At 45.3% G+C, this 25,751-nt stretch overlaps 1 protein-coding gene across 1 annotated transcript in view; it reads left to right on the forward strand.

The window, feature by feature from the left end:
• The window catches only part of Amon (prohormone processing protease amontillado), a 227,402-nt gene that overhangs the window by 145,990 nt on the left and 55,661 nt on the right, over positions 1-25,751 (forward strand). Inside the window, exon 3 of the mRNA XM_077674113.1 lies at positions 3,634-3,765. Within this exon, the coding sequence (XP_077530239.1) occupies positions 3,634-3,765 (132 nt within the window). The remainder of the gene's footprint in view (positions 1-3,633; positions 3,766-25,751) is intronic.

Below are 25,751 nucleotides of genomic sequence, written 5' to 3' on the forward strand. Positions count from 1 at the left end.
TTTCTTTCCTCTTTCCCTTCTTTCTCCCGTTTTCTTCTCCGTTTTTCTCAGTAAGAAGTGATCGCATTGGAGGTATTGGTCGTCGTCCGTCCATTTTCAGCAATAAAAACTTAATAACCACTCTAACAACTGCAGAACAAGAACAGAAATATTGGATATCCTTAAAAAATGTACATTTTGAAACGCAAAATTATGTAGACCTCCTAGTACTGTTTGTCGCGGTCAGTGGCCACACCTTCTTTTGCGGTGCTTTATGCCATGAATTAGACAGTGGGAGTGCTACATCGACCCCACTTCTGCAATCGTAAAGCAAAAAAAAAGTTTTATCGACATATCACGTCCTAACCCAGTACGTTAAACACAGCGAACCACCAAAAGGCAATACATAGTACCACTACATTGAGTTTTTCTTTGCAAGCAGTTCGACAATGCATGCGACAGACGTATGGTCGGCCGATGATGAAAAGCGAATAGCGGAACGAAAGGGATATCGTTCTAGTAAACCACCCATGCGCCGCACTTTGATATATTCGGCATGTAGTTTTCATAAAGGCCCGACTGTGGAGTTTTCTTCTTTGTAATAGAGGTGCGCAGTAGTTTGCACCAAGTGTTGGTCTGCGGTATGGGGAAATAGTAGTAGTGAAAAGAGTGCGCTGTTATTCCACCAGCTTTTGCTTCCTGAGAAAGAGTGGTTTATTCGTATTTTACCTTGCCTTTTGGTATTTACTGAAGAACGCGCTGCAATACCGTCTGAATGTATTATGACGGCGACGTTGAGGATTCTGGCTGAGGTGTGATGATTACGACGATGAACCGCCATTCCTTCTCGTGAAATTGGGCAGTGTTTTCAGCGCAACTTTAGCGAAGAGTTTACCATTCGATGGGGCGATATGACCGACACACGTTGTAAAAATTGTTAAATATATTTTTTTACATTTTATTAAGGTGAAAATAGACCAGATTAGTCCTGCACAATTGGGTACAAATACGCAACATTTCTCGGGAACGGGGGGATTGATTGTGCTGCAAAACATGGGACCTTATCTTCTATTTACACCAGTTCTCAACTAGTGACAATTATCTTACGCGATCTACAATTTCATGCCGCGTTTGCACAATAGCCTCCTTCTCATGCTCAATTGCTATCAACTATAAGTCACCGCTCTTGTATATTTCAGTGAACTACATGGATCTACCCACAGTGAGACATTTCATTTCACTCTCAATTCGCGTTTGTGGCATCGCTTTTAGGTGTTATAAATAGTCATGCTACCATGCGATTTAATCATTCACTGTCCCGTACTCGCATCTGTGAGACATCTTACTTCGTACCACGTTTCCTCGCGTTTCACCATTTATACGTTTAATTGATGATAACTAGCACTAACCTATTACGCATTTTCAGTTACTGTGCCTGTATGCTGCCACTACCACGTTTTATTTCATACCCTGCCTGCCAATGTCAAGGCACTTTCAACTTTAACAAGTACTACAACTAATGAAAACTATAATTGACTGGTTAGTATTCTCTTACAGGAAACTTTCAATTTGGAACTTTGTTTATACACTTCAGTACCCCAGATCGATTGACTGTGGGGTTTAACGCGCCGACGCTACCCCTAGGCTATGATGCGCACCGTAAAGGAGGGCTGCGGATTAATTTTGACCACCTGGGGAATCTTTACCGCGCGCCTAAATCTAGACACACGGGCGTTTTAGCTTTTAGCCTCTATCAGAAATACTCTGAGAAAGTGTCATTGCGCATTATGACTTTACATTGGCTACCTTTACCTCCGTTCACCGACACCTTTTATGTTGTTTTGGTATACATGTCAACAATTTTAACCTAACTTAACGCTATTACAGGATACAATAAAAATATTGCGTGGTGACTGGCTGGGTTCACCCCAACTGTCTCTAGCATCTGCATTCAGTAGACTAATTTTTCATCTGCGGCCACGCATACTGGCGGAGTGAATTCGTCCACAGTGTAACAGGCGGCCAACTGACCTTCAAAGGAATCAAATAATGAATGTGATCACCCACAAATGCGCTGCCCGTTTTGCATAACTTCTTAGGCGTACTGAACACGAGTTTCTGCATCGTACCCTGTGTTTTCCCGACACGCACCATAATTAGTGACTTTGGTGCTTACTAACACACACTCACACTTACTGACAAATCCGAGAAAATGCCGAGCTCTCGTGTGTGGCTGCCTCGCGGCGACCGCCCAGCGTCCCCGGCGCACGTTTATTAAGCCAAGCATACCCCCTTGAAATGATTGACTAAGATTTGCCAGAAAAAAAAAACTCCAGAGTTCCCCGCAATCGTGGTAAAACTTGCTCGGAACGAGAAAGACTCCAGCGTTTGCCGTAGTCGTGGTAACACCTGCTCGGAACGAGAAAGACACGTTATAGCGTACGTCCCTCCAAGGTGATGCCCCATAACTTAAGTATCACTTCCAAAAAATGAGCAAAGGTCGTTGCGGCAGAGAAGAAGAAGCAAATCGGCTGCAATCGTGGACTTAAACCTTCGTGATGGTCGTGAAGGTTGCGTACAGCCCCGCTACCTTCAAGTCTTAGACGTTAGTGTGAGCTTCCTCCATTTTTGTTTATTCCACACATCACTTGAAATAGATGGAACGTCACAGGTCACTGAACCTTGGTATGGGGGAACAATATAAATAGGACGCGCCATGATTCTGTAATTTTCCATTCGACTGAACAATGCCACGCAGGGTAACTTCCCCGCTCAAATGGTCAGTGCGAGGCAGAGCACGCTTTAGAGGGGCAAGAATGTCCGAGCAGATGAAAGGCTCTAAAAAACCTTCGATAAAATCACAGGAACATGCATACCCACTTCGGTGTGATGTTTATACTCGCAAAAAATGTAGCTAGCAAGAACTACGCCTATAAAAATCAGCATAAATTTAAAGATTTGTCTACTAATGCGTAGCATTCTTACACCGCCTGTGTAGAGTGCGAGTTCTCCGCAGCCAAACATGTCTATGAGTAGCGAAAGATGTAGTGGTATTTTATTCCTTTTAATTTTTCCTTTGTTTATTTTGCCACATGATGTAAATTTTTAACATTATATCGACGTAGTGCCTTTACTTCGCTAATTATGTTTTTATTTTTCGAAGATGCAAGGCGTACTGCAGAGTTGTTCTGCTTAGGCCACTTTTTATTCATATTTGCAACGTTCGTTGCAGACATTTTTGTTTATTCTTCGGTTTTTGGGGAGAGAGGTAGAAGACGCATATTTTTTTTTATCGTGAGGTCATATTTATTCAAAAAATGCTATTTTTATGTATTTATTTTTTTTTCAAACTTCGTCCGACCAATTATCTCCATTTACGCTGCCATAACGATTGCGTATGCGGAACTGCTGGCAAATCTGCATTTTTGTGGAAATGCAGGGTGTTCGTCGCATGGTCCGGCTGTGGGAGTACTTGTCAGAGAATGCGACGCCTTTAATAAGATTGTGTGTGGAGGTTTACAAAAGAAAAAAAAGGGGGGGCGGTAATGGAACAAGCACACTACGACTGCGCCGGGATGTTTTCGCGCGTTGTTACCAAGTGCGACCGGAATCAACCGGAACTTGATCCCTTTCGTATGTTCTTATTCTGCCCAGGTGGAAGCAGCGATTCAGCAAACGGGCTTCAAGCGGGTCAAGCGCGGCTACACGGAGCTCAAGCTCGGGCCAGAAAACTTGCGGCTGCAACGGGAACCCACGGACCCTTACTTCCCCTTCCAGTGGTACTTGGTAAGAGCGGTCTTTTCATTACGCGCCTGGCACCCTTATTGCTCGAAGTAGGCCTAATTTAAGAAAGAAGCTAGCAGATCAACCACTCGATAGTTTAATCAATTCGTTTATTAGTAAACCAGTCAATTTCATCATTGCCTCATTTGTTGACGTAGTAGTCCACGCTAGGTGACTCTGGGATAGTCGTTTTTCAAGCTTGAATATACACGAAGATCTGAGGTGGCAAAGGACTTGAATACAATACACTCTAGAAACCGCCGTTATGACTCCTCGTGATGTTCCGGATCTTAGTATCATTTGCATCTCTTTTTCGTCACCCGCCGCGGTGGCTCAGTGGCTATGGCGTTGTGCTGCTGAGCCCAAGGACGCGGGTTTGATTCCCGGCCGCGGCGACCGCTTTTGTGGTCGAGGTGAAAAAGCGAGAACGGCCATGTGTTCGAGATTTCGGTGCACGTCAAATATCCCAAGGGGATCAAAAGTAATCCGGAGGCCTGCACTACGCCACCCCTCATCGCCTGTGCAGCGTCGGCGCGTTAAACTCTATAATCAAGCATATCTTTTTTCGCGGGAAAGCATACATATTCAAACTTCGCTCTGGGTCGCCACTTAGTGAGAGTAAAGGGAAGCTTCGTTCCTTACCTTCATTCAATCGGGTCAGGTGGTTAGTAGTCGGGGAGGGCGCTATGACAGCCGTTTTCTTAAGTAGCTCAGTAAATAGCCTAACAGAATCTCAACTCATAACTCATGACTAAATAATTTCTCCACTAAAAAACCCATCCGCCAGCTTCTTAGTACTTTACGTTCTCGCTCGATAATCCCGCTTTCCACCAAACAAACCCACAATAACGAATGTCCCGTCATTACTATTACGTATTAAAGGGTTCAGACACATAACTGCCACTCAGAGTTGACAGAATAAACTACTAAATGCACCAAACTCCCGTAAGACGAACTCAAAAGGCTTATGCAAATCTGCTCGTATTAACTGAAATTCATCTTACGTCTTTTTTAATTGTGCATTTCAGAAGTTGGCAAAAGTGGTGTTCGCATTAACCATCAAGTTCGTTCTGACGGAGTTTGTCTTAACGACAGGCGTCTGTAATTCGATTAAGCGTTGCCCGAAACGTCCAAAGGTTCAATTACGGGAGAGGGCAGAACATGAATAATATTTCGCCCCGAAGGAATATTTGTTCGGGGAAAGCATGCGCTGCAATCTCGCGCTTTTGTCTTGGAGCGGACGGTAATCTAGCGCCGGTACTATTTACCGAGACAGGTTAAGAAAACTGGACGTCACAGCTGCAGGCATAGTGTCTTCATATTGCGCTCACCTATACAAATATCAGCAGATAAAAAATAAAACAAAACCGGAACACACCGCACTAGATTAATTTTATGTGCTTGCTCATTTTTTCATCGCACCGAGTCTCCTTGTTTTTACAGTACGTAGTCTCGCAAGTGTTGACAGAGGCTCTAGTATTGCCTCGGGACCCACTTGCGCTAGTTGTTTGCCTTCTCTCGTGAATGCAGGCCTTGACTGCACTTCTTGAGAACACCTTCTTGTTGTACCTTGTTAGTGCTCCGCAGTAGAGAGGGGAATCAGAAGCGTCTTGGAGATTTTCAGGGGGGAGATTCTATTCCCCAGAAAATCCAGCAGCACGTTTTCTTTCTTAAAACTTCAGAAATAGAGAATGGTCTGGTTGATCTGGATAGGTTAGGTATAACTTTATTGTTGCCTGCAAAACGACAGTTTCTACTCGCCGCGACGCGGGCCTGGTGTTGACCTAGGGTTTGCTGTTACTCTGCACTGAATAATTTAATTGTGGCTGGAGGACCAAATCTTGTATTCACATTAGGAAAGAACAAAATCTTGTGTGTAGCTCAAAGTGCCATCCAGTAGCCCGGGATAAATGTTTAACAACATTGCCACGCGCACTCTTGTCCTGCGTGCATGTTCACACAGCAAGATACAGAATTTTGTGGCATCATTGACCCTCCACGGAGTATTAAAATGAAGCAAGCACTTATTGTGGTAAAACCGTATGTATGAATGTATGAATGTATGTATGTATGTATGTATGTATGTATGTATGTATGTATGTATGTATGTATGAATGAATGAATGTATGTATGTATGTATGTATGTATGTATGTATGTATGTATGTATGTATGTATGAATGTATGTATGAATGTATGAATGTATGTATGTATGTATGTATGTATGTATGTATGTATGTATGTATGTATGTATGTATGTATGTATGTATGTATGTATGAATGAATGTATGTATGTATGTATGTATGTATGTATGTATGTATGTATGTATGTATCACGACCAACTATATGGTATGTATGTATGTATGTAAGACAAGAAAAACTTCGAACAAGGTAAAAGCACGATTGTGGCCTACGTTTCAGCAAAGAGAACTTGCTTTCCTCAGGGCAATCTCTCGCCTGGCAGGCAGGGTTTATATAGGGGTAGGACCCCAGGTGAAAGGAGAGGGAAAGATGGAAGGGAAATTGAGCAAGCTCATTGGTTTCGGAGTGTGTCGGGGGAGAGATTGAGGGGCCAAGAAGGTTGTCTAGTTTAAGCCGCGAAGTAGGTCACACGGAAGTCAGCTGGTGGTTGATATTCGTGGAATTTTTGGACAGACAGGATGAGAGGGTGCTTATTGACCCGCCGCGGGGTATAGGGAAAGGATCTCAGAACCGCCGGAAGCAGACCAGGCGGTGAGGGTGGGGTCCTTATCATAAACTATCTGCAAGCCTCAGGTCAAAAGAAAAGATAGAGACGGGGGGAAAACTAACTAGGTCAAGAAAAAAAGAAAAAAAAAGGAGAAAAAAAACAGGGAGGGAAACCACATAAACCCACACACAAAAGAAAAAGCAATGACCCGGCAACTGAAATGGCACGTGTCACCCACGGCAACATTCCTGGAACAGGCCTGTCCTGAAACTCAAAAACGAAAAGATAAAGTTAGAGTGACGTACGGGGCACAAGACCACGCGGAGTAAAAAAAAGGAGAAATTAAATAAATAAAATTGAATTCCAAAAGCAAAGGTTGGAGGGATGAGGGCGAGTATTAAGCTAGACGCTAAGGAATGAAAAAAAAAAGGAAAAGAAATTAGGTGACCAGGTACGGAGCAGAGTGAACGGTCATAGTCTTTGGATGAGGTATATGCACGAAAATGCCTAATGCTGCATTCCCGGTGAATATCGCAAGGATTCCAAGTTGCCCTTAGACGCATTAATTCCAGCAAGTTCCATGGAGTTGAATTTGTGAATTAAGTAGGATTCTCGGTATTTCCTGTCCCTAGGAGACTTAAAATTTGACTGACGTATATATAACTTAACGTCATCAAAATTGTGGCCTGGTTGGTTGAAATGCTGCGCTACAGCTATGGAGGATTTGCTAAGAGTATCTACCCGGTGACCATTAAGCCGTAGGCTCATAGGTTGGCTCGTTTCGCCTATATACTGTTTGTGGCACATTGAGTATTCCAACATATACACAATGTTGGATGAAGTGCACGTAAAACTTGAATTAATCTTGTGGACATAATTACTGGCTGTGCTTTTTACAACGCAGTCTGTTTGCAGGTGCCTACAAGTCTTGCATCTGGGGCGGGAGCAGCTGGCTATGACTGGTTGCTTTGAAGGCCCTGTTTTAGCATGCACTAAAATATCTTTTAGATTCCTGTTTCTCCGGTAGGTAACCCTTGGTGCTTCCGGGAAAGTCTTTTTAAGTCGGTCGTTACTGGCTAAAATGGGGTAGTACTTCCGCAGTATATTGTTTACTTTTGGGAGGGCGTTTGAAAATTTAGTTATTAGGGCAGGTGGCCTGGCGCTTTCGTTTTGCCGCTGTTTGTTGAGAACGTCATCCCTTTTGAGATTAGACACACGTTGGTACGCCTGATCGAGCGAGCTTTTGGGGTGGTTCCTGTTCATAAGGGTGGCCTTGAGTTCGTCTAGGTGCTCTACGTAGTCACTGTCATCACTGCATACTCTTCTAAGCCTGGTGGCTTGTCCTACAAAGATCCCTTGTTTGCAGTGTCTGGGGTGATGGCTTTTATAATCTAGGTACTGCTGCCTGTCTGTTGGCTTTCTAAAAAGCGTGGTTTTAAGTTTACCGTTGTCTAGAATGACGGTAGTATCTAGGAAGTTCACTTCTTTTTCAGAATATTGGCAGGAGAATTTAATAGTCGGATGCGAAGAATTGAGGTGGGATATAAACGTTCTGTCTTAATTGAATTTCTTAATTTTTCTTAATCTTAATTTCTGTCTTAATTGAATGAGCCCCTCATTTCCCAGTCTTATTCGCTGTATGTATGCATGTATGTATGTATGTATGTATGTATGTATGTATGTATGTATGTATGTATGTATGTATGTATGTATGTATGTATGTATGTATGTATGTATGTATGTATGCATGTATGTATGTATGTATGTATGTATGTATGTATGTATGTAAGTATGTATGTATGTATGCGCTGGCTACCCCCCCAAGCGCAGGAAAGAAAAATACGTTAACATAAATACCCCAGAAAGTGAAGGGTAAAATAGCCCCGCCGGTAGCGTAGTGGTCATCGTACCAGATGCGTATTCTGGAGGTCGTGGGTTCGGATCACACCCGGCGGGCATTTTTTATCCACTTTCTTTCTGTCTTTCCACATTCCTTATCTGTTTCAATAACCTACCACATCCTGCCCTTTGCTTTCCGACGTTTTGTTGACTGCCAACCCTCATTTCTGTCTTAATTGAATGAGCCCCTCATTTCCCATTCTTATTCGCTGTATGTATGTATGTATGTATGTATGTATGTATGTATTATGTACGTATGTGTGTATGTATGTATTATGTATATATTTACGCATGTATGTACGTATCTATGTATCTACGTATGTATGTATGTATGTATTATGTATGTATGTGCGTATTCATGTATGTATGTATGTATATGTAATATGTATGTTTGTCAGTCTTTTGTCTATATTCGTAACACACAAACGCCAAATGCCAAGCATGCACAGCTGGGGCATATTTCTCTTTAAGCACCCCAGACAGCGCAAAATAACAGGAAGAAACGATATATCGTGTGCGAACAATGTAGAAACACTATGCACGAAGCCTAAATGGCAGTTGTATGCTCTCTTCCTGCACCAAAGATACCACGGAATTCCAGGACGAAAATATATGCAGTCTGATATATGTGAACACCATACGGACAAACACTACGAACTGCCCGGCCTGCCCAGCACGTGTATCTATCCCTACCGGCATCGCGGATACAGCAGAATGACAGGAAGAACCGGTATATCGTATCTGACCCACATACATGCCATCACAATGTACGCAGCTTGCATAGCAGACATATGGTCTGTACCTACATCGCATACACCGCCGGATGACAGGTGGAGATGGCCCATTCTATGTCAACGACATAAAGACAAACACTATGCACACAGCTTACACGGCACGTGTGTGCTTTCTTTGTGCTACACGGATACCAGGGAATAACAAGAAGAAACTGCGTACAAGATGTGTATTTACTCCGTCCCTGCCCCGCGCATGCCGGAAAAAGAGGGGCAGGAAAAGAGGGAGGAAGTAAGGTGTGATAAAGAAAGGGGAATAGAGAGGAGAGAGAAGGGAGAACATTGAAAGAATAGTGGGGAGAAGCTGCGAGGGAATGGCAGCGGTACAAACGGGGTAGGGAGAGTGGGAGGGTAGGTAGGGGAAGAAGGCGAACTGGCGATGGTGAGGGGAAGATGAGCGTGGCGGGAAGAAAGGGAGCAGAGAAGGATATAGAGGAAGCAGAGGAGCGAGAAGAGGATGTGGAACGTGTAGCGGGAAGGTGGGACCAGGAGGGGAGAAGGGGATGTGGAAGAGTTTGAATTGGTAAAGAAAAAGAGAGAATAGAGAAAGAAAAGAGAGAGAGAACAGGTAAGGAAAACGAGAGGAAAATGTGAGGGGAATGGAGTCAGAGGAGGGAGAGGCAGGAGAGTGGGCGATTGTGAAGGGAATGAAGAGGGAGATGTTGTGGAAGGAAGGAGGGAGGGAAAAGGAAGCGCGTCCAATGTTATGTCCGCTTTACCGCAAGACGAAAAGATGCTCTTTGAAGGTTCGGGATTGGGTTTCTAACGTCCTAGTGAGTTTAAAATTAACCTGAGCAATAATCAAGCAGCACCTGCTCGTTGAGAGGGCAGACGAGTCGAGTTGAAAAATTTACTTAAAGTGTGGCTAGATATACACGAGCCTCAACATATCCCATAACCTGCGTAAGGACTTTTTGGGCAGGGTGTCGAGCATGGGCCATGCGACACTTGGCATTTATAGTAGAAATAAACCTTTTTTTGCCGTTCTAAGCTTAAAATGACCTAACGCAGACATAATACCGGTTGCGCACGATGTAATGCGAAACATTGTTGGACAGGTACTTTAACGAAAGTATGAACCATAGATTGGGTAGGCGTCCGGGGAGAGTCAGAACCTGTGCAGACGCTACAAAGGGCCCCAGAAGGCGGCTAGAGAAGTTTCTCTCCAAGACAATATCCGCCATCATGTAAGGGTACGCGTTAACTCGGGTCACTCGCTGGTCGGCGCCAGGCAGCCTCGACGTGGTTACATTTCCGCAACTCAAACTCGTCAGGAGGGAGAAGCTGCTTCAGGCGTGTCATTTTGACGGGAATGAAGCTCTTAGAGAGGCGTGGTGGCGACAGGCAGCTCCGCGAGACTCGGGTTTGGGCGATAGGAGAGCTCTTCTTTGTACAACGCGTGACGTCACCACGCGTGCGTGCCTAAAGTGGTGCAGGCACACCCTCTGTTCGTGCTTCGCGCGTATGGAAGGCGGAGCAGGCCCACTGCGTATCATGATGACGTCAGTGGTCACCTGAGAGCGAGTCTTGGCTTTTCTTTCTTCGCCGCTTCACGAAAACGCTCATAGCGGCGTGGAATCGTGGCGTAGTCATAAGAAACGCTGTGCATTAAAATTGCAGCAGAACATCATGCCTCAGGGGAGGATGATCTACACAGATGGGGTTAGTGACGCTGGCTATGTAGTGCGCGACGGTAGCCTTATGCCCCTGCCACACGGCAAATTCAATGTCATTCCCATGGAATGTCATTCGTTCGACTTAATGCGATTTTCTTGACGCACTGCTACATAATCAAAAATTAATGTCGTTTGCAAATCATTGCAGTTGCAATGGGTAAGCACCTGCGTAGAGAAAATCTTTCAGTAAGCGCTCAGACATTTGCGAAAACAAACTTACGAACAGCAACCCTGACAAGTGGCACTGGGGCACTTCAGCGTAGCCACTGCCGTCGCACCAGCATGGAGCATATAAACAAACATGGTCGCAGGCGCCCACCACACCGGCTGAAGCTGGCCAGGTAGCGAGAATAGCAGTTTTCTTTTTTACAACTCTATTCGGCTTGCTTCGTAACGCGTACTAACGAAAAGCACCGGGGGCACTCGTTTACGCCTCGAGCTAGAGAGCTTCGTGCTTCAAAGACAAGAGACTTTTACAGCAAAGCTGTATACCTGTACCCCCAACGGTTTCATCTCTGTTGGCAAAGACGCCAAGGCGCAAAGAATACACTTATACCCTGCATGTTTCGCCCCTCCCGAGGTTCCACGTTAGTGAAAATGGCCCGGGATCTTTTTCTCTTTCACGGTGCGCTATCTCCGGCTCGCGCTTCTATTTTTTGTACCACCGATTTTCTGTACCTCACAACGCACTTTATGAAATACAAAGGTATAAGGCCTTCGCCTTTAAGAAAAATTCAAAATTTTCACCCAGAAGGATCAAGAACGGTAAATGCGTCTTGAAAGGTCGCACCGACTCAGCTCTTTCGCGCTTTTCACCGCCGAAAAGCAACTATTCCTATTGATTGTAGATTTTACATAGATTTTCCAGTGCGTCACACTTCCACCGTTTCCCTCGTTTGATGTGTCTTTCTGGGAGCGCTTTTCATCGCCTTGTAAAGAGCGGAGCGAGCAGTGTGCATTGATCGCCGCACTCACAGCCTCTTCTGGAGAATCCGCTCTTCTGACGGAGCCACCCCACCCCCCTCCTTCAACCAACCAAACTCGCTCTGCCTGCGTTCATATCGATCTACACGCCTCAGACTCGTCGTGGACCTGATTAAGAAAAAAGAAAACTTACTCTGTATTTATTTTCCTGGCACTTTCTCGAGGGAATGAAGTTTCTATCTAATTATCTCATGCATGGATGTTTGTTTTTCTTTGCTTTGAGCGGATTATCGTCTCTTCGCTGCTAACACACACCGCCGGTCGCTCCCCGTCGCATGTTCGTGATTAAATTTGCCGTTGCTTCGTGCTTGATTTAGGCGTGGATCTTGAACAAACCTGAAGCACACTTCCTTGCTGGTCGTTATCTTCCAGAAATTGAGTGGCGTGGAAACTGAATTTTCCGCGCGAGTAAGATCTCCGGCAAACGCAAAAAAAGTATCTCTTTTTTTTTTTTTTTGGAAACAATAGAGGGGGTGAATTTTTCGAGAGTTTCAAAAGCTCGTTGACGTACGTGTCATCCACTCTGCTACGTCCGAGAACAAATCCCTTTTACTGGAAAAATGTAAAAAAAGCGTCTTTCTATTTTTAAAGTATTTTTAAAGGCAAGTATCACACGCGTGTTTATTGTATTTTTTTTTTCTCGACGCAAGCCGTTTATACGGCATGGTCAGCATAATATGCAAGAAAGTGTATAGCTGTAGTGTATTAGTAAATATCCAGCTTTAAGTTTTTAATTATCAGTTCCAGGGCTGTTTATGTAATTATTTTGACGCACGTATTACGTAGAGGAGCCATGAAGACAAAATGCATGTTTGGTTTATTAAAATACTGTTTTGTCCCTATATCAGTTATACCAATTTTATCGCAAACTTCGAACAAATAAGGCAGATATTAAGAAGAACATTGGAGGAAGTGGTGATTCTCCAGCCACTTTTTCAGCGACGTCTCGATGACGTCACAGAATCATCTCTGTGCGGTTGGCGGCCACCCACCGAAGCCAAGCCAAGCCAAGCCAACGCCAAGCCAACGCCAAGCAGCATGACTGGACCAGTGTAGTAGGTCCAGGAGCTCTGTGTGATCACATCAGTTGAATTATAATGTGCCGTCAAGACTCTGATAACTTGCTTTTAGTCATCGCCATCATCATCAATATCATCAGCATCGTCGTCAGCCTGTATACGCCCATTGCAGGAGGAAGGCCTGCTCACACCCATTTCTCCTTCTTAATTGCTACTAATATGTCCTCAGCATGCGTTTGTTTCTTGACCCACTCCGCTCTCTTCTTGTCCATTAATGTTACACCTAGCATACTCCGTTCCATTGCTCGCTGAGTCATCCTCAATTTAAGTTGGACCCTCTTAGTGAGCCTCCGAGTTTCTACCCCGTTATTGAGTACCGGGGAGGTGCAGTTGTTATACAGTTTCTCCTTCAGGGACAATGGTATGCTGCCATTGATTATCTAAGAATGCCTGCCAAATGCACTCCACCCCATTTTCATCATCCTAATTATCTCTTCCTCATGGTTGGGATCCGAGGTCAGTACTTTGCCTTAGTTTTTACTTAGCTTTTAGCACTGGCGCCTATTCCGTCACTCCTGCTGCCCATATTGCGTCACTTTAGCCTAAATTTTCGACGTTTTTCCGTATTTTGGGGGGTTTTTTCGGTTGAAAGACATCTGTTGAGGCTAGAACTTGGCTGACTGAGTTAGCAAAGGCTGTATGTCGCAAACTAAACGAAGTTGTGTTTTCCCTTCATGGCCCCATTAATTCTTTCCCGTTTGGTGAGAACTTTTTACCCGGCTTGGGAGGTCAAAATATACCAGAAAACATTTCCCGTTTGACACATCGGTTTGACCCAGCTCAAACTACGTCATTTTCACCCGAGCGACTCATCACCTGGAGCATCCGTCTGTCAGAAGGCATATTTTGTGGAGCACTTATATCGAATCGGTAAGCATTGATTGCTGCCTGCCGCCAACTTTGCAACACAAACATGCATCACAAAACATCTATTATAGCGTTCATGAAAATCCTGTAAGCTAGCCATCAAATTCTTATTTGTTTGTTTGTTTTTTTAGCAAAACCTATATGGCTAGGGTTCCTTTTCTCTCTGCGAACAAAAACTCACTCTGCTGCACAGGTTCTTGAAGCGCGAGGCCTTGGGAACAAACGTGACTGTGCGTGACTACTTCTGTTTCGAACAGCAAATGACTTCGATGGTGACGGCGCAGTTATATAACAGGCCAGGATCTTCGATTCCCTCACGGGAGGCGCTCGGAACATCGATTCGAGCGAGCGCAAGCCCCGAACGCGTCGAAAAAGTGTTTCTTTATTTGAAGGTACTTTAATATCAGGATGAAGTGGTCCGAGTGCGTGACAAAAATAGGCAAGGGTTCCGCCATGCAATTTTGTTGCGTGTGTGCGAAAACTCGTCGCGAACGTTCAGCAGAAAAGGCCCCTAGCTGTGTGCGTCTTCCTCAAGAATGACTGTCGTCAACGCCCAAGCGCAATAAACTTTGCCCGTACCATTCCCCCAAATTCTGTGTCACCTCTATGTCATGTGTTAAGAAGCTTCGCTAGCCATCCACCTTCGCAGTGTCGTATGGCTCATGATGATGACGATGATGATGATGATTGATGTTTAGTGGCGCAAGGTGAACATGGGCAAAGAGCGCCAAACAACCAATTATTTAGTGGGTGATGTAATAACAGTGATGGAATGGCTCATCATTTTTATGCAATGTTTTTTGAACGTATAAACTCCCTTCCAATAAGCATTCATGTTGCAGACATATTTTAAAGCAACAGCGCTAAGTGCCCCCTTACACAAAAATTCGGAGTCCGGCGTCACCGAGCGACGGTCCCGAAAATTGCTGACTTCGCGGAGAGAGCAAAAGTTGAGAAAAGAAAAATGGGTGATTTGGGTCTGGATTTCAACCCAGAGCCTGTGGAATGCAGTCCAACACGCATCCCCTGCACCTCTCGACCGTTTTTTTTTCTCTTTATTCCCCGCAATTCAAATGACATCTCCCTGAAATAACGTATCTACAGCTGGGGTTAACAACATCACTCACATTTGCATCATGTACATGCATCCCGTATATGCATAAAAGGTAACGTTCTCTTTCATCATACAGAATTATGTGTACAATGCGGAAAAATATGTAAAATTTTTCTAGGAAAGTCGCATGAGGCGAGCAGCCAACGTAATACTCTTACCTAGTCGAGGAGCTAACACACCGCAGTACTTTGCACTGAGCCTGCGCTTGGCTCTAGCCAACTAAAGTAAATCTGCTGTCGCCTCGGCTTAGAAAAGCGTGTTAGAGGAATGTACTGAGCCGCACAGGAGTAATTTGAGCATGCTCATTACAAAAGCAGCAAAGCGCGTGTACCCTAATAGCATATATATGCTGCTGAAAAAGCCGATTCGCCAAGCCTCTTAGTCATAGTAGCGATATTCCGTTCCGGGGCAGGTACAAACCAGGAACTTCCGGTGTGGTGCAGAACGTTAGCTGCTTCCCGCTCCTATACCGACCCAGAAGATACCAAACCACCTTCATTAATAATTAGAACTCAGACAATTAACTCCAATATACCCGCATTCATGTGCAGCATTCCTTTACGCTGTAGTCGACCTTACGTTGGATCAACGTTGTATGAACGTGTGTTTGAGAGAGCATGAAGTGCCCCTCATCATCCAATCTTTCTTCACACTGTACTAAGTGCAGCTTATGGAAACCTAATTTTTCTGCCACTGAGGTTTTATTTAGGCACCGTAAGCAAACGCCGCGCGAAATTATGGAAGCGTTCCCCGCAGGAGAAAGAGGAGACAAGTGTGACAGCCAAGCAAGCGTGTCTTCATCCCAAAGAGATTGCATATCTGCGTGGGCCTTGACTCTAGCCGGTTGACTGCCCCCTTATCACCACGGCTTTTGTAAACTTGTTCCGCTCGTGCGCAGTGTTTTTTCTTGTTTTGTGTGAAGTGTTTATGTTCACCCTTCTTGATATTAAACTTTAGTTGTTAGACCAATGGCTGCCCTTATGTTCCGCTTCCTTTGTCTTTGTTCAAGCTCGTGACGGTTTCATCCAACAATACGCCAAGGCTACCACCAAGGCTACTGAGGCCGAGCAGCGCAGCTTGTGTGGCAGTTGTTCAAAAGAATAAAAGAAGTGTTCGAAGTGAGCCATACTTGGCACTGGGTACGTTAAGAAACTGTCGGGCTTGTACCTGCTTGCAAACGGAATGTCACGTCATAGGAACACTGAGAATAAAACTACTCAACTGAAAAAGGAAAATCACAATAGCACCACTCGACATGTTTCTGTGGCCAGTGCTGTCTCTACTGAGATGGACACCGAAGCGCCTGCGTCAGCAGCACCCTTTTCAGGGGCGAAGCACCTTAGGGGCTCAGGCTGTCGGAGTCTCCTGTAGTCTGGAGAATTCAGGGCACTAAAGCACCGGGACAATCGTTTTCCAAAGCCTCTTGCTAATACGCATGCTGACGTGTGACCCGAAGACAACTTACGGCGTCTGTCTCTCAATTAATTGCTTAAATCCACCTCAACACAAAAGAGGGCGCCACCGCCTCAGCAAGTGCATGATTGCTCCTCCCACCGGCGCTTCTCCGGCGCCCAATCGGCGCGCGACGTGTGGCAAGAGAGATATAATCTTTGAACACACTCATACATTGCATGCTTCGCCACTCCCCAGGTTTCACGTTAGTGGAGATGGCCCGGGATTTTTTTAAGGGGACATCTAGCTAGGAGCGAGACGTGTTACTGGCACTTCGTGATGGATTTTCTTCCCTGACAATGTCTTCCCATGGTTTTAGATGAAACCATGTTTCAGATGAAGGCCTTAAAAGCCCAGTGAGGTGGCTTTTAAAGATGCCTGTAGCCTTGGCACCAAAACAAACCCTTCTTGAGCGCTCGCTTGTCAGTAACCCAACAAACATCGGAGACGTGGCTTTTGTTTACCCTGCAGCAAAGCCCTCCTGCTCTGGGCGATTAAAGCGAGGATCAGCCGCCTTTTCCTTGAAACCAAAAGCATCTTAGCATGGAGGCGAAAAGCAAAAACGCCCGTGTGTACGAGATTTCGGCGCACGATAAAGATCCCCAGGTGGTCAAAATTAATCCGGAGCCCTCCACTACGGCGCGCCTCATCGCCTGCGTTGCGTCGGCGCGTTAAACCCCACAATCAGAATCAGAAATCAGAAAAGCATCTTAGCACGCTCTCGCGGTATACGACGTGTTTGCGAAGAGTTTTCTGGCACAAAAGAGTTTCGCCACTAACGACGAACAAATGCGTGGTTACCCGATACACTTATAAACTCGATTTTACATGTTGTTGTCTTGTAAAAACGTCAATGCCGGTTCCCTTTCAACTTATTTTAAAGACATGGTGTCTGTAATAAAACATACTTGTCATTGTTATTACTCTTTTTGCCCTGGCTGTTTGCAATGAACATTGTGTTTGTTTTATTTTTGTGTAGCTCAGATTCAACATTTCGCATAGTACCAGGGTGAATGCTTTTCAGTGTGCAATACAGCAATGAGGTGAGGATTTGTAAAGAAAAATGTAAATGCTGTGTCATCGCCTTCACTTGCCCTATACCCGCTGCGGTGGCTCAGTGGCTACGGCGTTGCGCTCCTGAGCACGAGGTCGCGGGTTCGATTCCCGGCCATGGCGGCCGCTTTTCTTATGAAGGCGAAAAGCAAAAACGCCCGTGTGTAGGAGATTTCGGCGGACGTTAAAGATCCCCAGGTTGTCAGAATTAATCCTGAGCCCTCCACTACGGCGCGCCTCATCGCATGCGCTGCGTCGGGGCGTTAAACCCTACAATCAATCAACCACGTGACCTATATTCACGAACATAAACTTTTCAATACATCAACATTAATAAGATTGCAATTGGTGGGAAGCGCAAACAAACCCGGTGACAGAAGAAGAAAACAAAAACATAAACGAGACGAAGCGCTACTACCAACTGAATTTCATTTTGAAACAACACCGCTTATATGCACTAGCATGTTGGCCACTCTAACACAATGGAAAACATCAGGGAGCCCTAAAAGATTGCGTTGAAAAAAGTATACATTGTCACTTGGAAGACTAAGCCATGTACAATTGTTAGACAGGAGCCGACAGATAGTGCAGTTCTTTTGTTGACAGTGATACAGAGGGAACTCTGATACACTCGTTACCTAATCTATGAATTTCCGCGGCTTCTATAATTCCTCGGGTGGTCTTCTCTTTGTGTCGGCCTATAACCGTGCATTCTTCAAAGCGCGGCCTGCAGCCGCACCGGAGGCAGTGGGAGCCTAAATGGCCACTCGCAGCATTTGATGCGTTGTTGTTGTGTTCTTGCTGTTGTTGTGTTGTGTTGTGCTCTTAAAATTGATAAGATCTTGGCATGTTCTGGACTAGTATGATGCGCGTGCGCAGTAGGGTCGTCCTGTCGACTGCGCCACACACGTTTCAACTTATTCCTTCTGGGAGCCGCCATTTTGTCATTCGGCTATGCTAGTACCTATTAAAAATGGCACAAATCTAACTGCGCATGTGCAGTACAGCACAAAACCTGCCAACACGTTATGGATGCTTAAAGAATAAAACAGCAACACGCTTCCTCGTCGCATACACTCGACCTTATTTTCGTAGAAAGCTCCACGCGTGCCAGGCAGCAGTGATAAATGATAAACTAAAGCTGCTTTTGAAATCCAAAAAAAAAAAAGAAAAGTCGTAGAGAGTTAGGGTACCTACCGGCTAGTTGGTAATCCCTGATGTGTACAAAATAAAATGGGGCAATAGCGGTTAGAAGGTGCATACATTTGTTGTCCTTTCACTCTCCCTTTTACGTTTTGTCTTCTGCACGTCCCTTATAACGTATTCACCACAACAGAACACTGCACGCCTATTGTTTCATCACAGCGAACAAACATGCCGCATTATGTTTTAGTGCAAATGCGCGAGTCACAGCCATTTTCTTTGGCCATTGTCTTCTTGCTAACACCTGTGAACGGAAGTAGGGGCCGGTTTGAAGGAGGACCTATGCCACAAAACATCTTGTGTAAACTTTCTAAGAATGTGAAGGTGAAAGCCAACTTGGACCTTCTGTGACTGATAAACTTCCTATTCACCCGCTGATCTAGCCTTCTGCACGGTGGCGTACTTTCTCAGCCTCTCCGCCCGCGACTAGGGCTTGGCGCGTCGTCGCCCATAACAATGTCGAATGAAGCTCGAACAATGTCGGTTGAAGCTCTAACAATGTCGAATGAAGTTCGAATAATGTCGAATAAAACTCTAACAATATCGAATAAAGCGCAAACAATGTCGAATGAAGCTCAAACAATGTCGCTTGAAGCTCTAACAATATCGAATAAAGCTCAAACAATGCCGAATGTAGCTCAAACAATTTCGAATGAAACTGAAAATGCCGACTGAAGCTCGAACAATGTCGAATGAAGCTCAAACAATGCCCAATAATGCTCGGACAATGTCTAATGAAGCTCTGTGCCCACGGGGCGACTTAACTTTCTACGGGCTGTCGCCCATTCTCAGAACCCTCCTCCGGAGTTGCTGTTTACCTTTCTCGGCGCGCGCAACGATTTTCTGCGTGGTTATGTGTACCTCCCAACGAGTTTCTGTGCCTCACGCATCCCAAGACCCCTGCTGGAGCTTCCGTAAGATGTTCTTAACAAATATAAGAAATTCAGAGGACGCCTACGCACTTATAAGTAGCGAATGCGAAATAACATGTACAGTCATGGACAAACCAAACGCGAACAGAAGAATATGAACCACAACACACAAATAGCATCATTTCTTTCCATACAAGCCATATTGACGCGACGCTTAGGTACAAAAACAACGTTGGGAAGTGTACCTTTCCAAATATACCAACAGCTTGGTATTAGTGGACCTCTATGAACAGTATTTTTAACTTTTATTTGCTCTGGTTCATATTTTCGTGTTCGGATTTTATTTGTCCGTGACTTTACAATTTAATGCCGAATAGGGCTTCTGCGAGTGGGTTTGCTGATTTCGCAGCCGAATGGGAATCGGTGATGTAACCGTGAGCTTCTCACGGCAACTGCCATCGTCACAGGCCAAGCCACCTTCGCGAGCGTGTTGTTACGCCAAATGTAGCCTTAACGTGTGGTTACCTTAATGATGAGCCCAACGTCGTGCGAAGCAGCGTCAAGCTCACAGTACGTCAAGCTGGGTGTACCGGCTGTCGACATTTCCTAAATCGAAGTCCGCAACGCGTGCACTGGGTCCTCCTTTAGTCAACTGTGTAGTCGCAGTTGCTTCCGGAGATGCGTGATCGACTCGAATTACGAAGGCCCTGGTTTTGATTCGCCTTCAGTCAAAAAAATAACAGTGGCTTAGCTCGGCTATGCCAAGATATACGTAGCGTGAGCTAAGGTTCAGCTGGTTATTCTTAGCTCTCCTGGTTGTCTAGGATTAGCTTGAATGTCATGCTTACTGTGGCTAAAACGATTTCCAATCCAATCGCGGCGCGGCGGCTCCGGCGCGCCAGCTGTGCGCCGTGAGACGTCACTGCTCCTCGCGCATGCGCAGCATGGCTCTCCAGGAGCCACGCGAAACTGCTCAACCTCGGCCAGTGTAGCTCACGCTACAAAAAATTTCTAACCCGATTACTAAACCCAGCTACGTGTTTACTTATTGACCCTAGTTGATTTCCCAACTCAGTTACTGTACTTTTCTTCCCTCTGTACCGTCGGCCATTTTAGGAGCCATTTCGCGGTTACAGACGCCGTGCGGCGGCTTTTGTTCTTGCGACGCTGATGTCATATGGCGTAACAGGTGAACGTGACTGCACGTGAGTAGAAGAGGTGCACCGCGGCCCCAAATAATTCTGATTCCAGGGCAGCTGCGGCGTGAAGTGTCGCCAATCTGTCTGCCAATTAGCACCAGAAGACGAAGAAATGAAATGAAGAAAAAAAAGACGAACATGATGTAGAAATATAGGACTCTTTGATGAATTATATCCACGGGAAGGCATAATTATTTTGCCTTCGAAGCACGTAAGTAAAATTAAGTGCCCCAATTTTTTTTTCACCGGTATTCCGTCACTCCGTAATTTTATTCTATCCGCGTCCATTGCTTCTCCAATTTTATCACCCCTTCTCGTTCTTTTGCTGTGTCTGCTTCACCGGCACTGCGCGCAATTTTGCCCCACATCCGCTGAGCTGTCCCAATAACGGATTGCCAATTCCTGTTCCCACCAACGCAGGCGTCGCGAGAGACAGCGTCGGTCAACAAAGCAGGCCATCTTTCCTTCGATCGATGCCAGCCCTTCCCAGCAAACACAGAAGCGCGCCTCCAAACGTCCGACAGATAGCCACGGTGGCAACAATATACACCAACCTGCGCCGATCGAAGCCCGCGGTCCTCATCGCGGTCTGCGAAATAGTGTTTGATGGCGGCTGACATAAGCCGCTTACCGAGAAAGCGCAGTCGCCGGCACGCCGCCGCCTATTTCCCGCTGCGCCATTTCGGCCTCACGCAGTCACCCGTAGATGGCGCCAGCATTACTTATACCGTTACGTCCAATGTTCTCATTGCCTTCGCGCCACTTAACGAGGTGCGGGAGATACCTTTCCTGCCAGCTTCGTATCTCACTTAAGATCACTGCGCGAAACGTTTGTTCGGTTGTTCGCTGTCGAAGTACGGTTTGCTTCCTCGCTGATTATAACCACGATACTTACCTTAGTGGGAGGCAAGAGTTCTCTTGGGTGCGTTGCGCAAAGGGAACGGTGTGGTAGGGTTGTGTGAGCGCAGTCTGGAAGAAACAGTGGCAAATAGTACATTTATCTCGCTACGATGGCCACTACTGTCGCCTCCTAACCCAATACTACTACTGCTTGTAAAGATAGATAGAGAGAGAGAGAGAGAGAGAGAGAGAGAGAGAGAGAGAGAGAGAGAGAGAGAGAGAGAGAGAGAGAGAGAGAGAGAGAGAGAGAGAGATCTTTAATAAAGCCTGGCAATGTTAGCCGGGCTAAAATGCCTAACCTCCTACGCCAGTTGATGACGTCATGAAGATAATGACGATAATGTTGAACTTGATGCGCACGGAGACGTTGAGTTATTTACGGAGACTGGTCTAGGCCTGTTGGCTGTAGGTACTCTATCAGAGCTTTTGTAGCCCGTAGAGCACGTCGGGGACATGCCCGCTGTCCTAAGACGTCATGTAGTTGAATCTCCACGGAAAGCGGTAGTTCCAAAGATATTGCGAGGGACTCTCGTTGCGCACTAAATCGAGCACATTCCCAGAGCAGGTGCTGGAGGGTGTCTCGCACATCTCACTGTGGGCAGAGTGGCGACGTAATTCGTTTCGTCTTGAAGATGAAGTCGCGCGTGTATGTGACATGGTATTGCATAGCCTTATGTAACGGCATTGCATTGCAGGCAATGGGAAATTACGGCGAAGTCTTGTACGTTGTCATATGCGACACAATGAACTAATCGCGGTGGACGTTGAATACTACGCTAATTTGTCCGTCCTCACCTAGTGAAGAGAACGTCAAACGTTTCACCATTCTCAGTTAAAGCTGTATTTGTTAGTGATAATTTTTATACGTATTGTTGATTACATACTTCATGACTATTCATTGGTATTGCATTGCACGTATGGGGTGATTTCATTTAGTTAATATAGATACATTGCATATTGGAGGTAGGCGGTGCATTAGACAACTCAAAATAAGAACACGTATGCCAGCACCGGCGTAGCCGCTCTTCATACCAATTCTTTCATAAGTCGGTGCGCAAAACTTCCCTGGCGTATACGGCTTCCACGTAGCCCTATATTACGGTTTTACTGCATTCCGATCGTCGGCGCTAGACGGAGGTGCCGCAGTTTTATTAGAGATGAAATGCCTTCAGCGGAACTCATCAATAAATATTTATGCGGACGCGTATAAGTTGTCTTTGTTTTGTTGTTTATCTAAAGTACCGGGAACACCCCGCGCTTGTACGGCACGCTGAATCGATTCGTCGCACTACCGCTCTCAACTTCGTTTAAACGAATTATAAACTACTGCTCTAACTTTCCAGGGATTATAACTCTGTCCGGAGCTCAATATCGAATACATTTTCTATTCTCGAAGAATTATTCTCTCTCCTGTGGTATTATATTCTACCAGGCCGCACATCCCCGGTCGTTGAATTTAACAATACCCTCGTGTTATTACTTAGTAGCTGTGCGGCAGACTGTCCACTCCGCATTTGTTTTGTGCCCTTCGGCACTGAGGATTCTTCAAGCTGGCATGACAGAGCTATTATTTTGGTCCTCTCGTTTTACGCGCACACGTTTTTGTACGTATGTTTAGCGAATATAAACAATTCGTTCTCATTTATTTACTTTATTCATTCAATACTGCAAGCCATAGGTGACCCAAGCAGGAGTGGGGGTGTACACAAATTATTACATTGATAGTAGAAATAGACATAAAGGTAAACATAGAGAATTGCGTTGCACAAAAGGCGAAGGTGAAAAAAAGCACCAAAAGATGCAAGTGTGCTTGAATAAGTCAGAGAAAAAAGACAAAAGAAAAATGTGGGGGTCGGTATGAGGGATCATTACAGAAATGTAATAAAAGTCAATCTTGTGAACGCGTTCAATACAGAAACGTACATTTCCTGACATAAACATTTCCGGAGGCAGCGCAGTCCAGTCACTTATAGTACGAGGGAAAAAGAGAGTTTGAAGTTGTTTGTGGAAGCAAAAATCGGAGTTATTCCTGTTATTGTTGAGTTCGTGCGCCTGCTTTTCTTTTTATTACAGCGCAATTGTTGTTCCTAAATCTTGAAAATAGCTTTGCATAACTTAGGCCCTAACCTTCCCACTCGACCAATCTCCTTGCTATGCTTGCTTTCTTTTAATAATTTGATATCCCCTCCTTCTGTTGCTTCCCTATTTGCCTGTCTCTGCCTCTCTTTACATCGCCTTTCATATACCGCGCTGCAAAACAGGGAAGAAAAACGTAGCCCTAAAGGTTTATGACCATCACACACGGCTCCATATAAGACGAGGCACTGAGAATTAAAAGGCCTCGCTACGGGCTCATTCGTCAATTTTTTATGTTTTCGTTTTCTGCTGAGATGGTCGTTAGAATCTTCACCAACTCTCCTTATAACCATAGCCGACTAGGCCTAACAAACTTCCCTTTCTTGCATGTTACAATTCGAGCTTACGTTTAGGAATCGGGGGTTCTTCGTCGGCTCAGCGCTATTCTTGATGCGCAGGTCCTCGAATTTTCAGATTACACTTCAATGAAAATGAATAATGCCTAACTTTAAATGCATTGTGTCTGGTTGTCTCGGCATAACTTATTTCGCGTTGTTCGACGAAATGTCGGAAAGGATTAATTTCGTTTCCTCCATACTTGAGGCATGCATCCTCGGGAACCGTGTCACGAGATACACGTTGCAACTAGAAGTAAGAAATTACAATCACCAACTTACAAGATGCAACAATTGTCATGTGCTATTTCTCCCCCTCAAAAAAAAAAACTGAGTGATGCGACAAGTGCAACCACGCACTTGTCGCATCACTCAGTTTTTTTTTGAGATGTTTAAAATTATTTCTGTCGCTACTGACAAGCAGCAAAAACTTTATTTAGAAAGCCTTTACAATCTAAGCCTAGCCAACTAGCAGTCAGCGCACCGTTATGCCATTGGTTATGCCATTGGAGTTGCCTTAGCCGCCTGAACACGAAACCGTTGAGGAATCTGTGTCGTGCAAAAAGCGGCGTTGGTGGCGGGACGCTAAAATCCTGATTGGTCGACAGGGTCATGACGAATGCGAGTCACGTGACGGAGAGGAATGTTCCCACCAATCGCAGAGGCCACCGAGTGCTATGATCCTGACGGCATCGTTTATCTGCAGAGAACGCGTACCCCACCGCCTGTCCACAGAGAGAGAACATGCTATGCGACGAGTGCGGTGCCAGCTACCAGTGCAGGCACTCTCCCGAGTCGTCACTTTTTAAGAGTGCGAATAGCGCATCTACGTCTGGCCATGCTCGGTTATCTCGTTCGCACTGTTAAATGCGAAGCTTAAAGGGGCCATGACGATAAAACACAACTTTGTTCCATTTGGAAGAAATTGCCCTTGGTAACTCACACACCTCCCTTCCAGCCGCGAAAGACGTTTCTTTAAGCGAAAATTTTTGCGCTACAGTGGCTAATGGGCAGGAGTGACCTGATTGGGGCCAGAACTTAAAACATAGTTATCATTGTGTTAACTGCACGTTATCATTCACCTGATACGATAAAACAGAACTAGAGGCCCCACTGCAGTCACCCAGTCATGTTTTGGCGGCTGCTAGGTCGGCAGCCGGTGATCGCACACACAAGGTTCTGTGACGTCATAGAAAAGATGCCGGAAAGTTGCTAAGGGGGTCGCCACTGGCTCGTATAATTTGTTACGATCGAAAGCGGTGATATGATAGGACCGGGAATCGAGAGGGACCAAACTGGCTGATCGTGGGGGTGGTGGTACCGTTCAGATGACTGTTACCCACTCAGGGGGATTGGCCAGGAAATGAATGCGTTACTGAGTAATATAGTTTTTCGTGGGAAAGAAAAAAATCGCGCCAATCCACCCTGTGAAGGTAGCTGGAAAACGAAGCTGTAAACGACACCCACATCGATTACCCATGCGACGTCACTTCAATTCACACACGTGGCTCTAAAAAGAGGGAAACCAGAGACAATTGAAATTCACTTAACCACACCCTTTACTACTTCAAAAAGATATTCTTTGCTAGGTGAAATCAATGCAAGATTCATGAACAGTGATTTTCAGAGTTTTATTGGTAAAGGACACGAGTGGAAATTTTTTTATAAAATTTAAGGAATCTCAACCACGATGCCAGGCGATCTCACTTCTCCGTCTCTGCCGCCGATCTCGTCACCTCCG

The sequence above is a fragment of the Haemaphysalis longicornis genome, unplaced genomic scaffold (assembly GCF_048455015.1).
Source record: "Haemaphysalis longicornis isolate Haplotype H1 unplaced genomic scaffold, Haemaphysalis longicornis Haplotype H1 scaffold_6, whole genome shotgun sequence".
Classification (NCBI taxonomy): Eukaryota; Metazoa; Arthropoda; class Arachnida; order Ixodida; family Ixodidae; genus Haemaphysalis; species Haemaphysalis longicornis.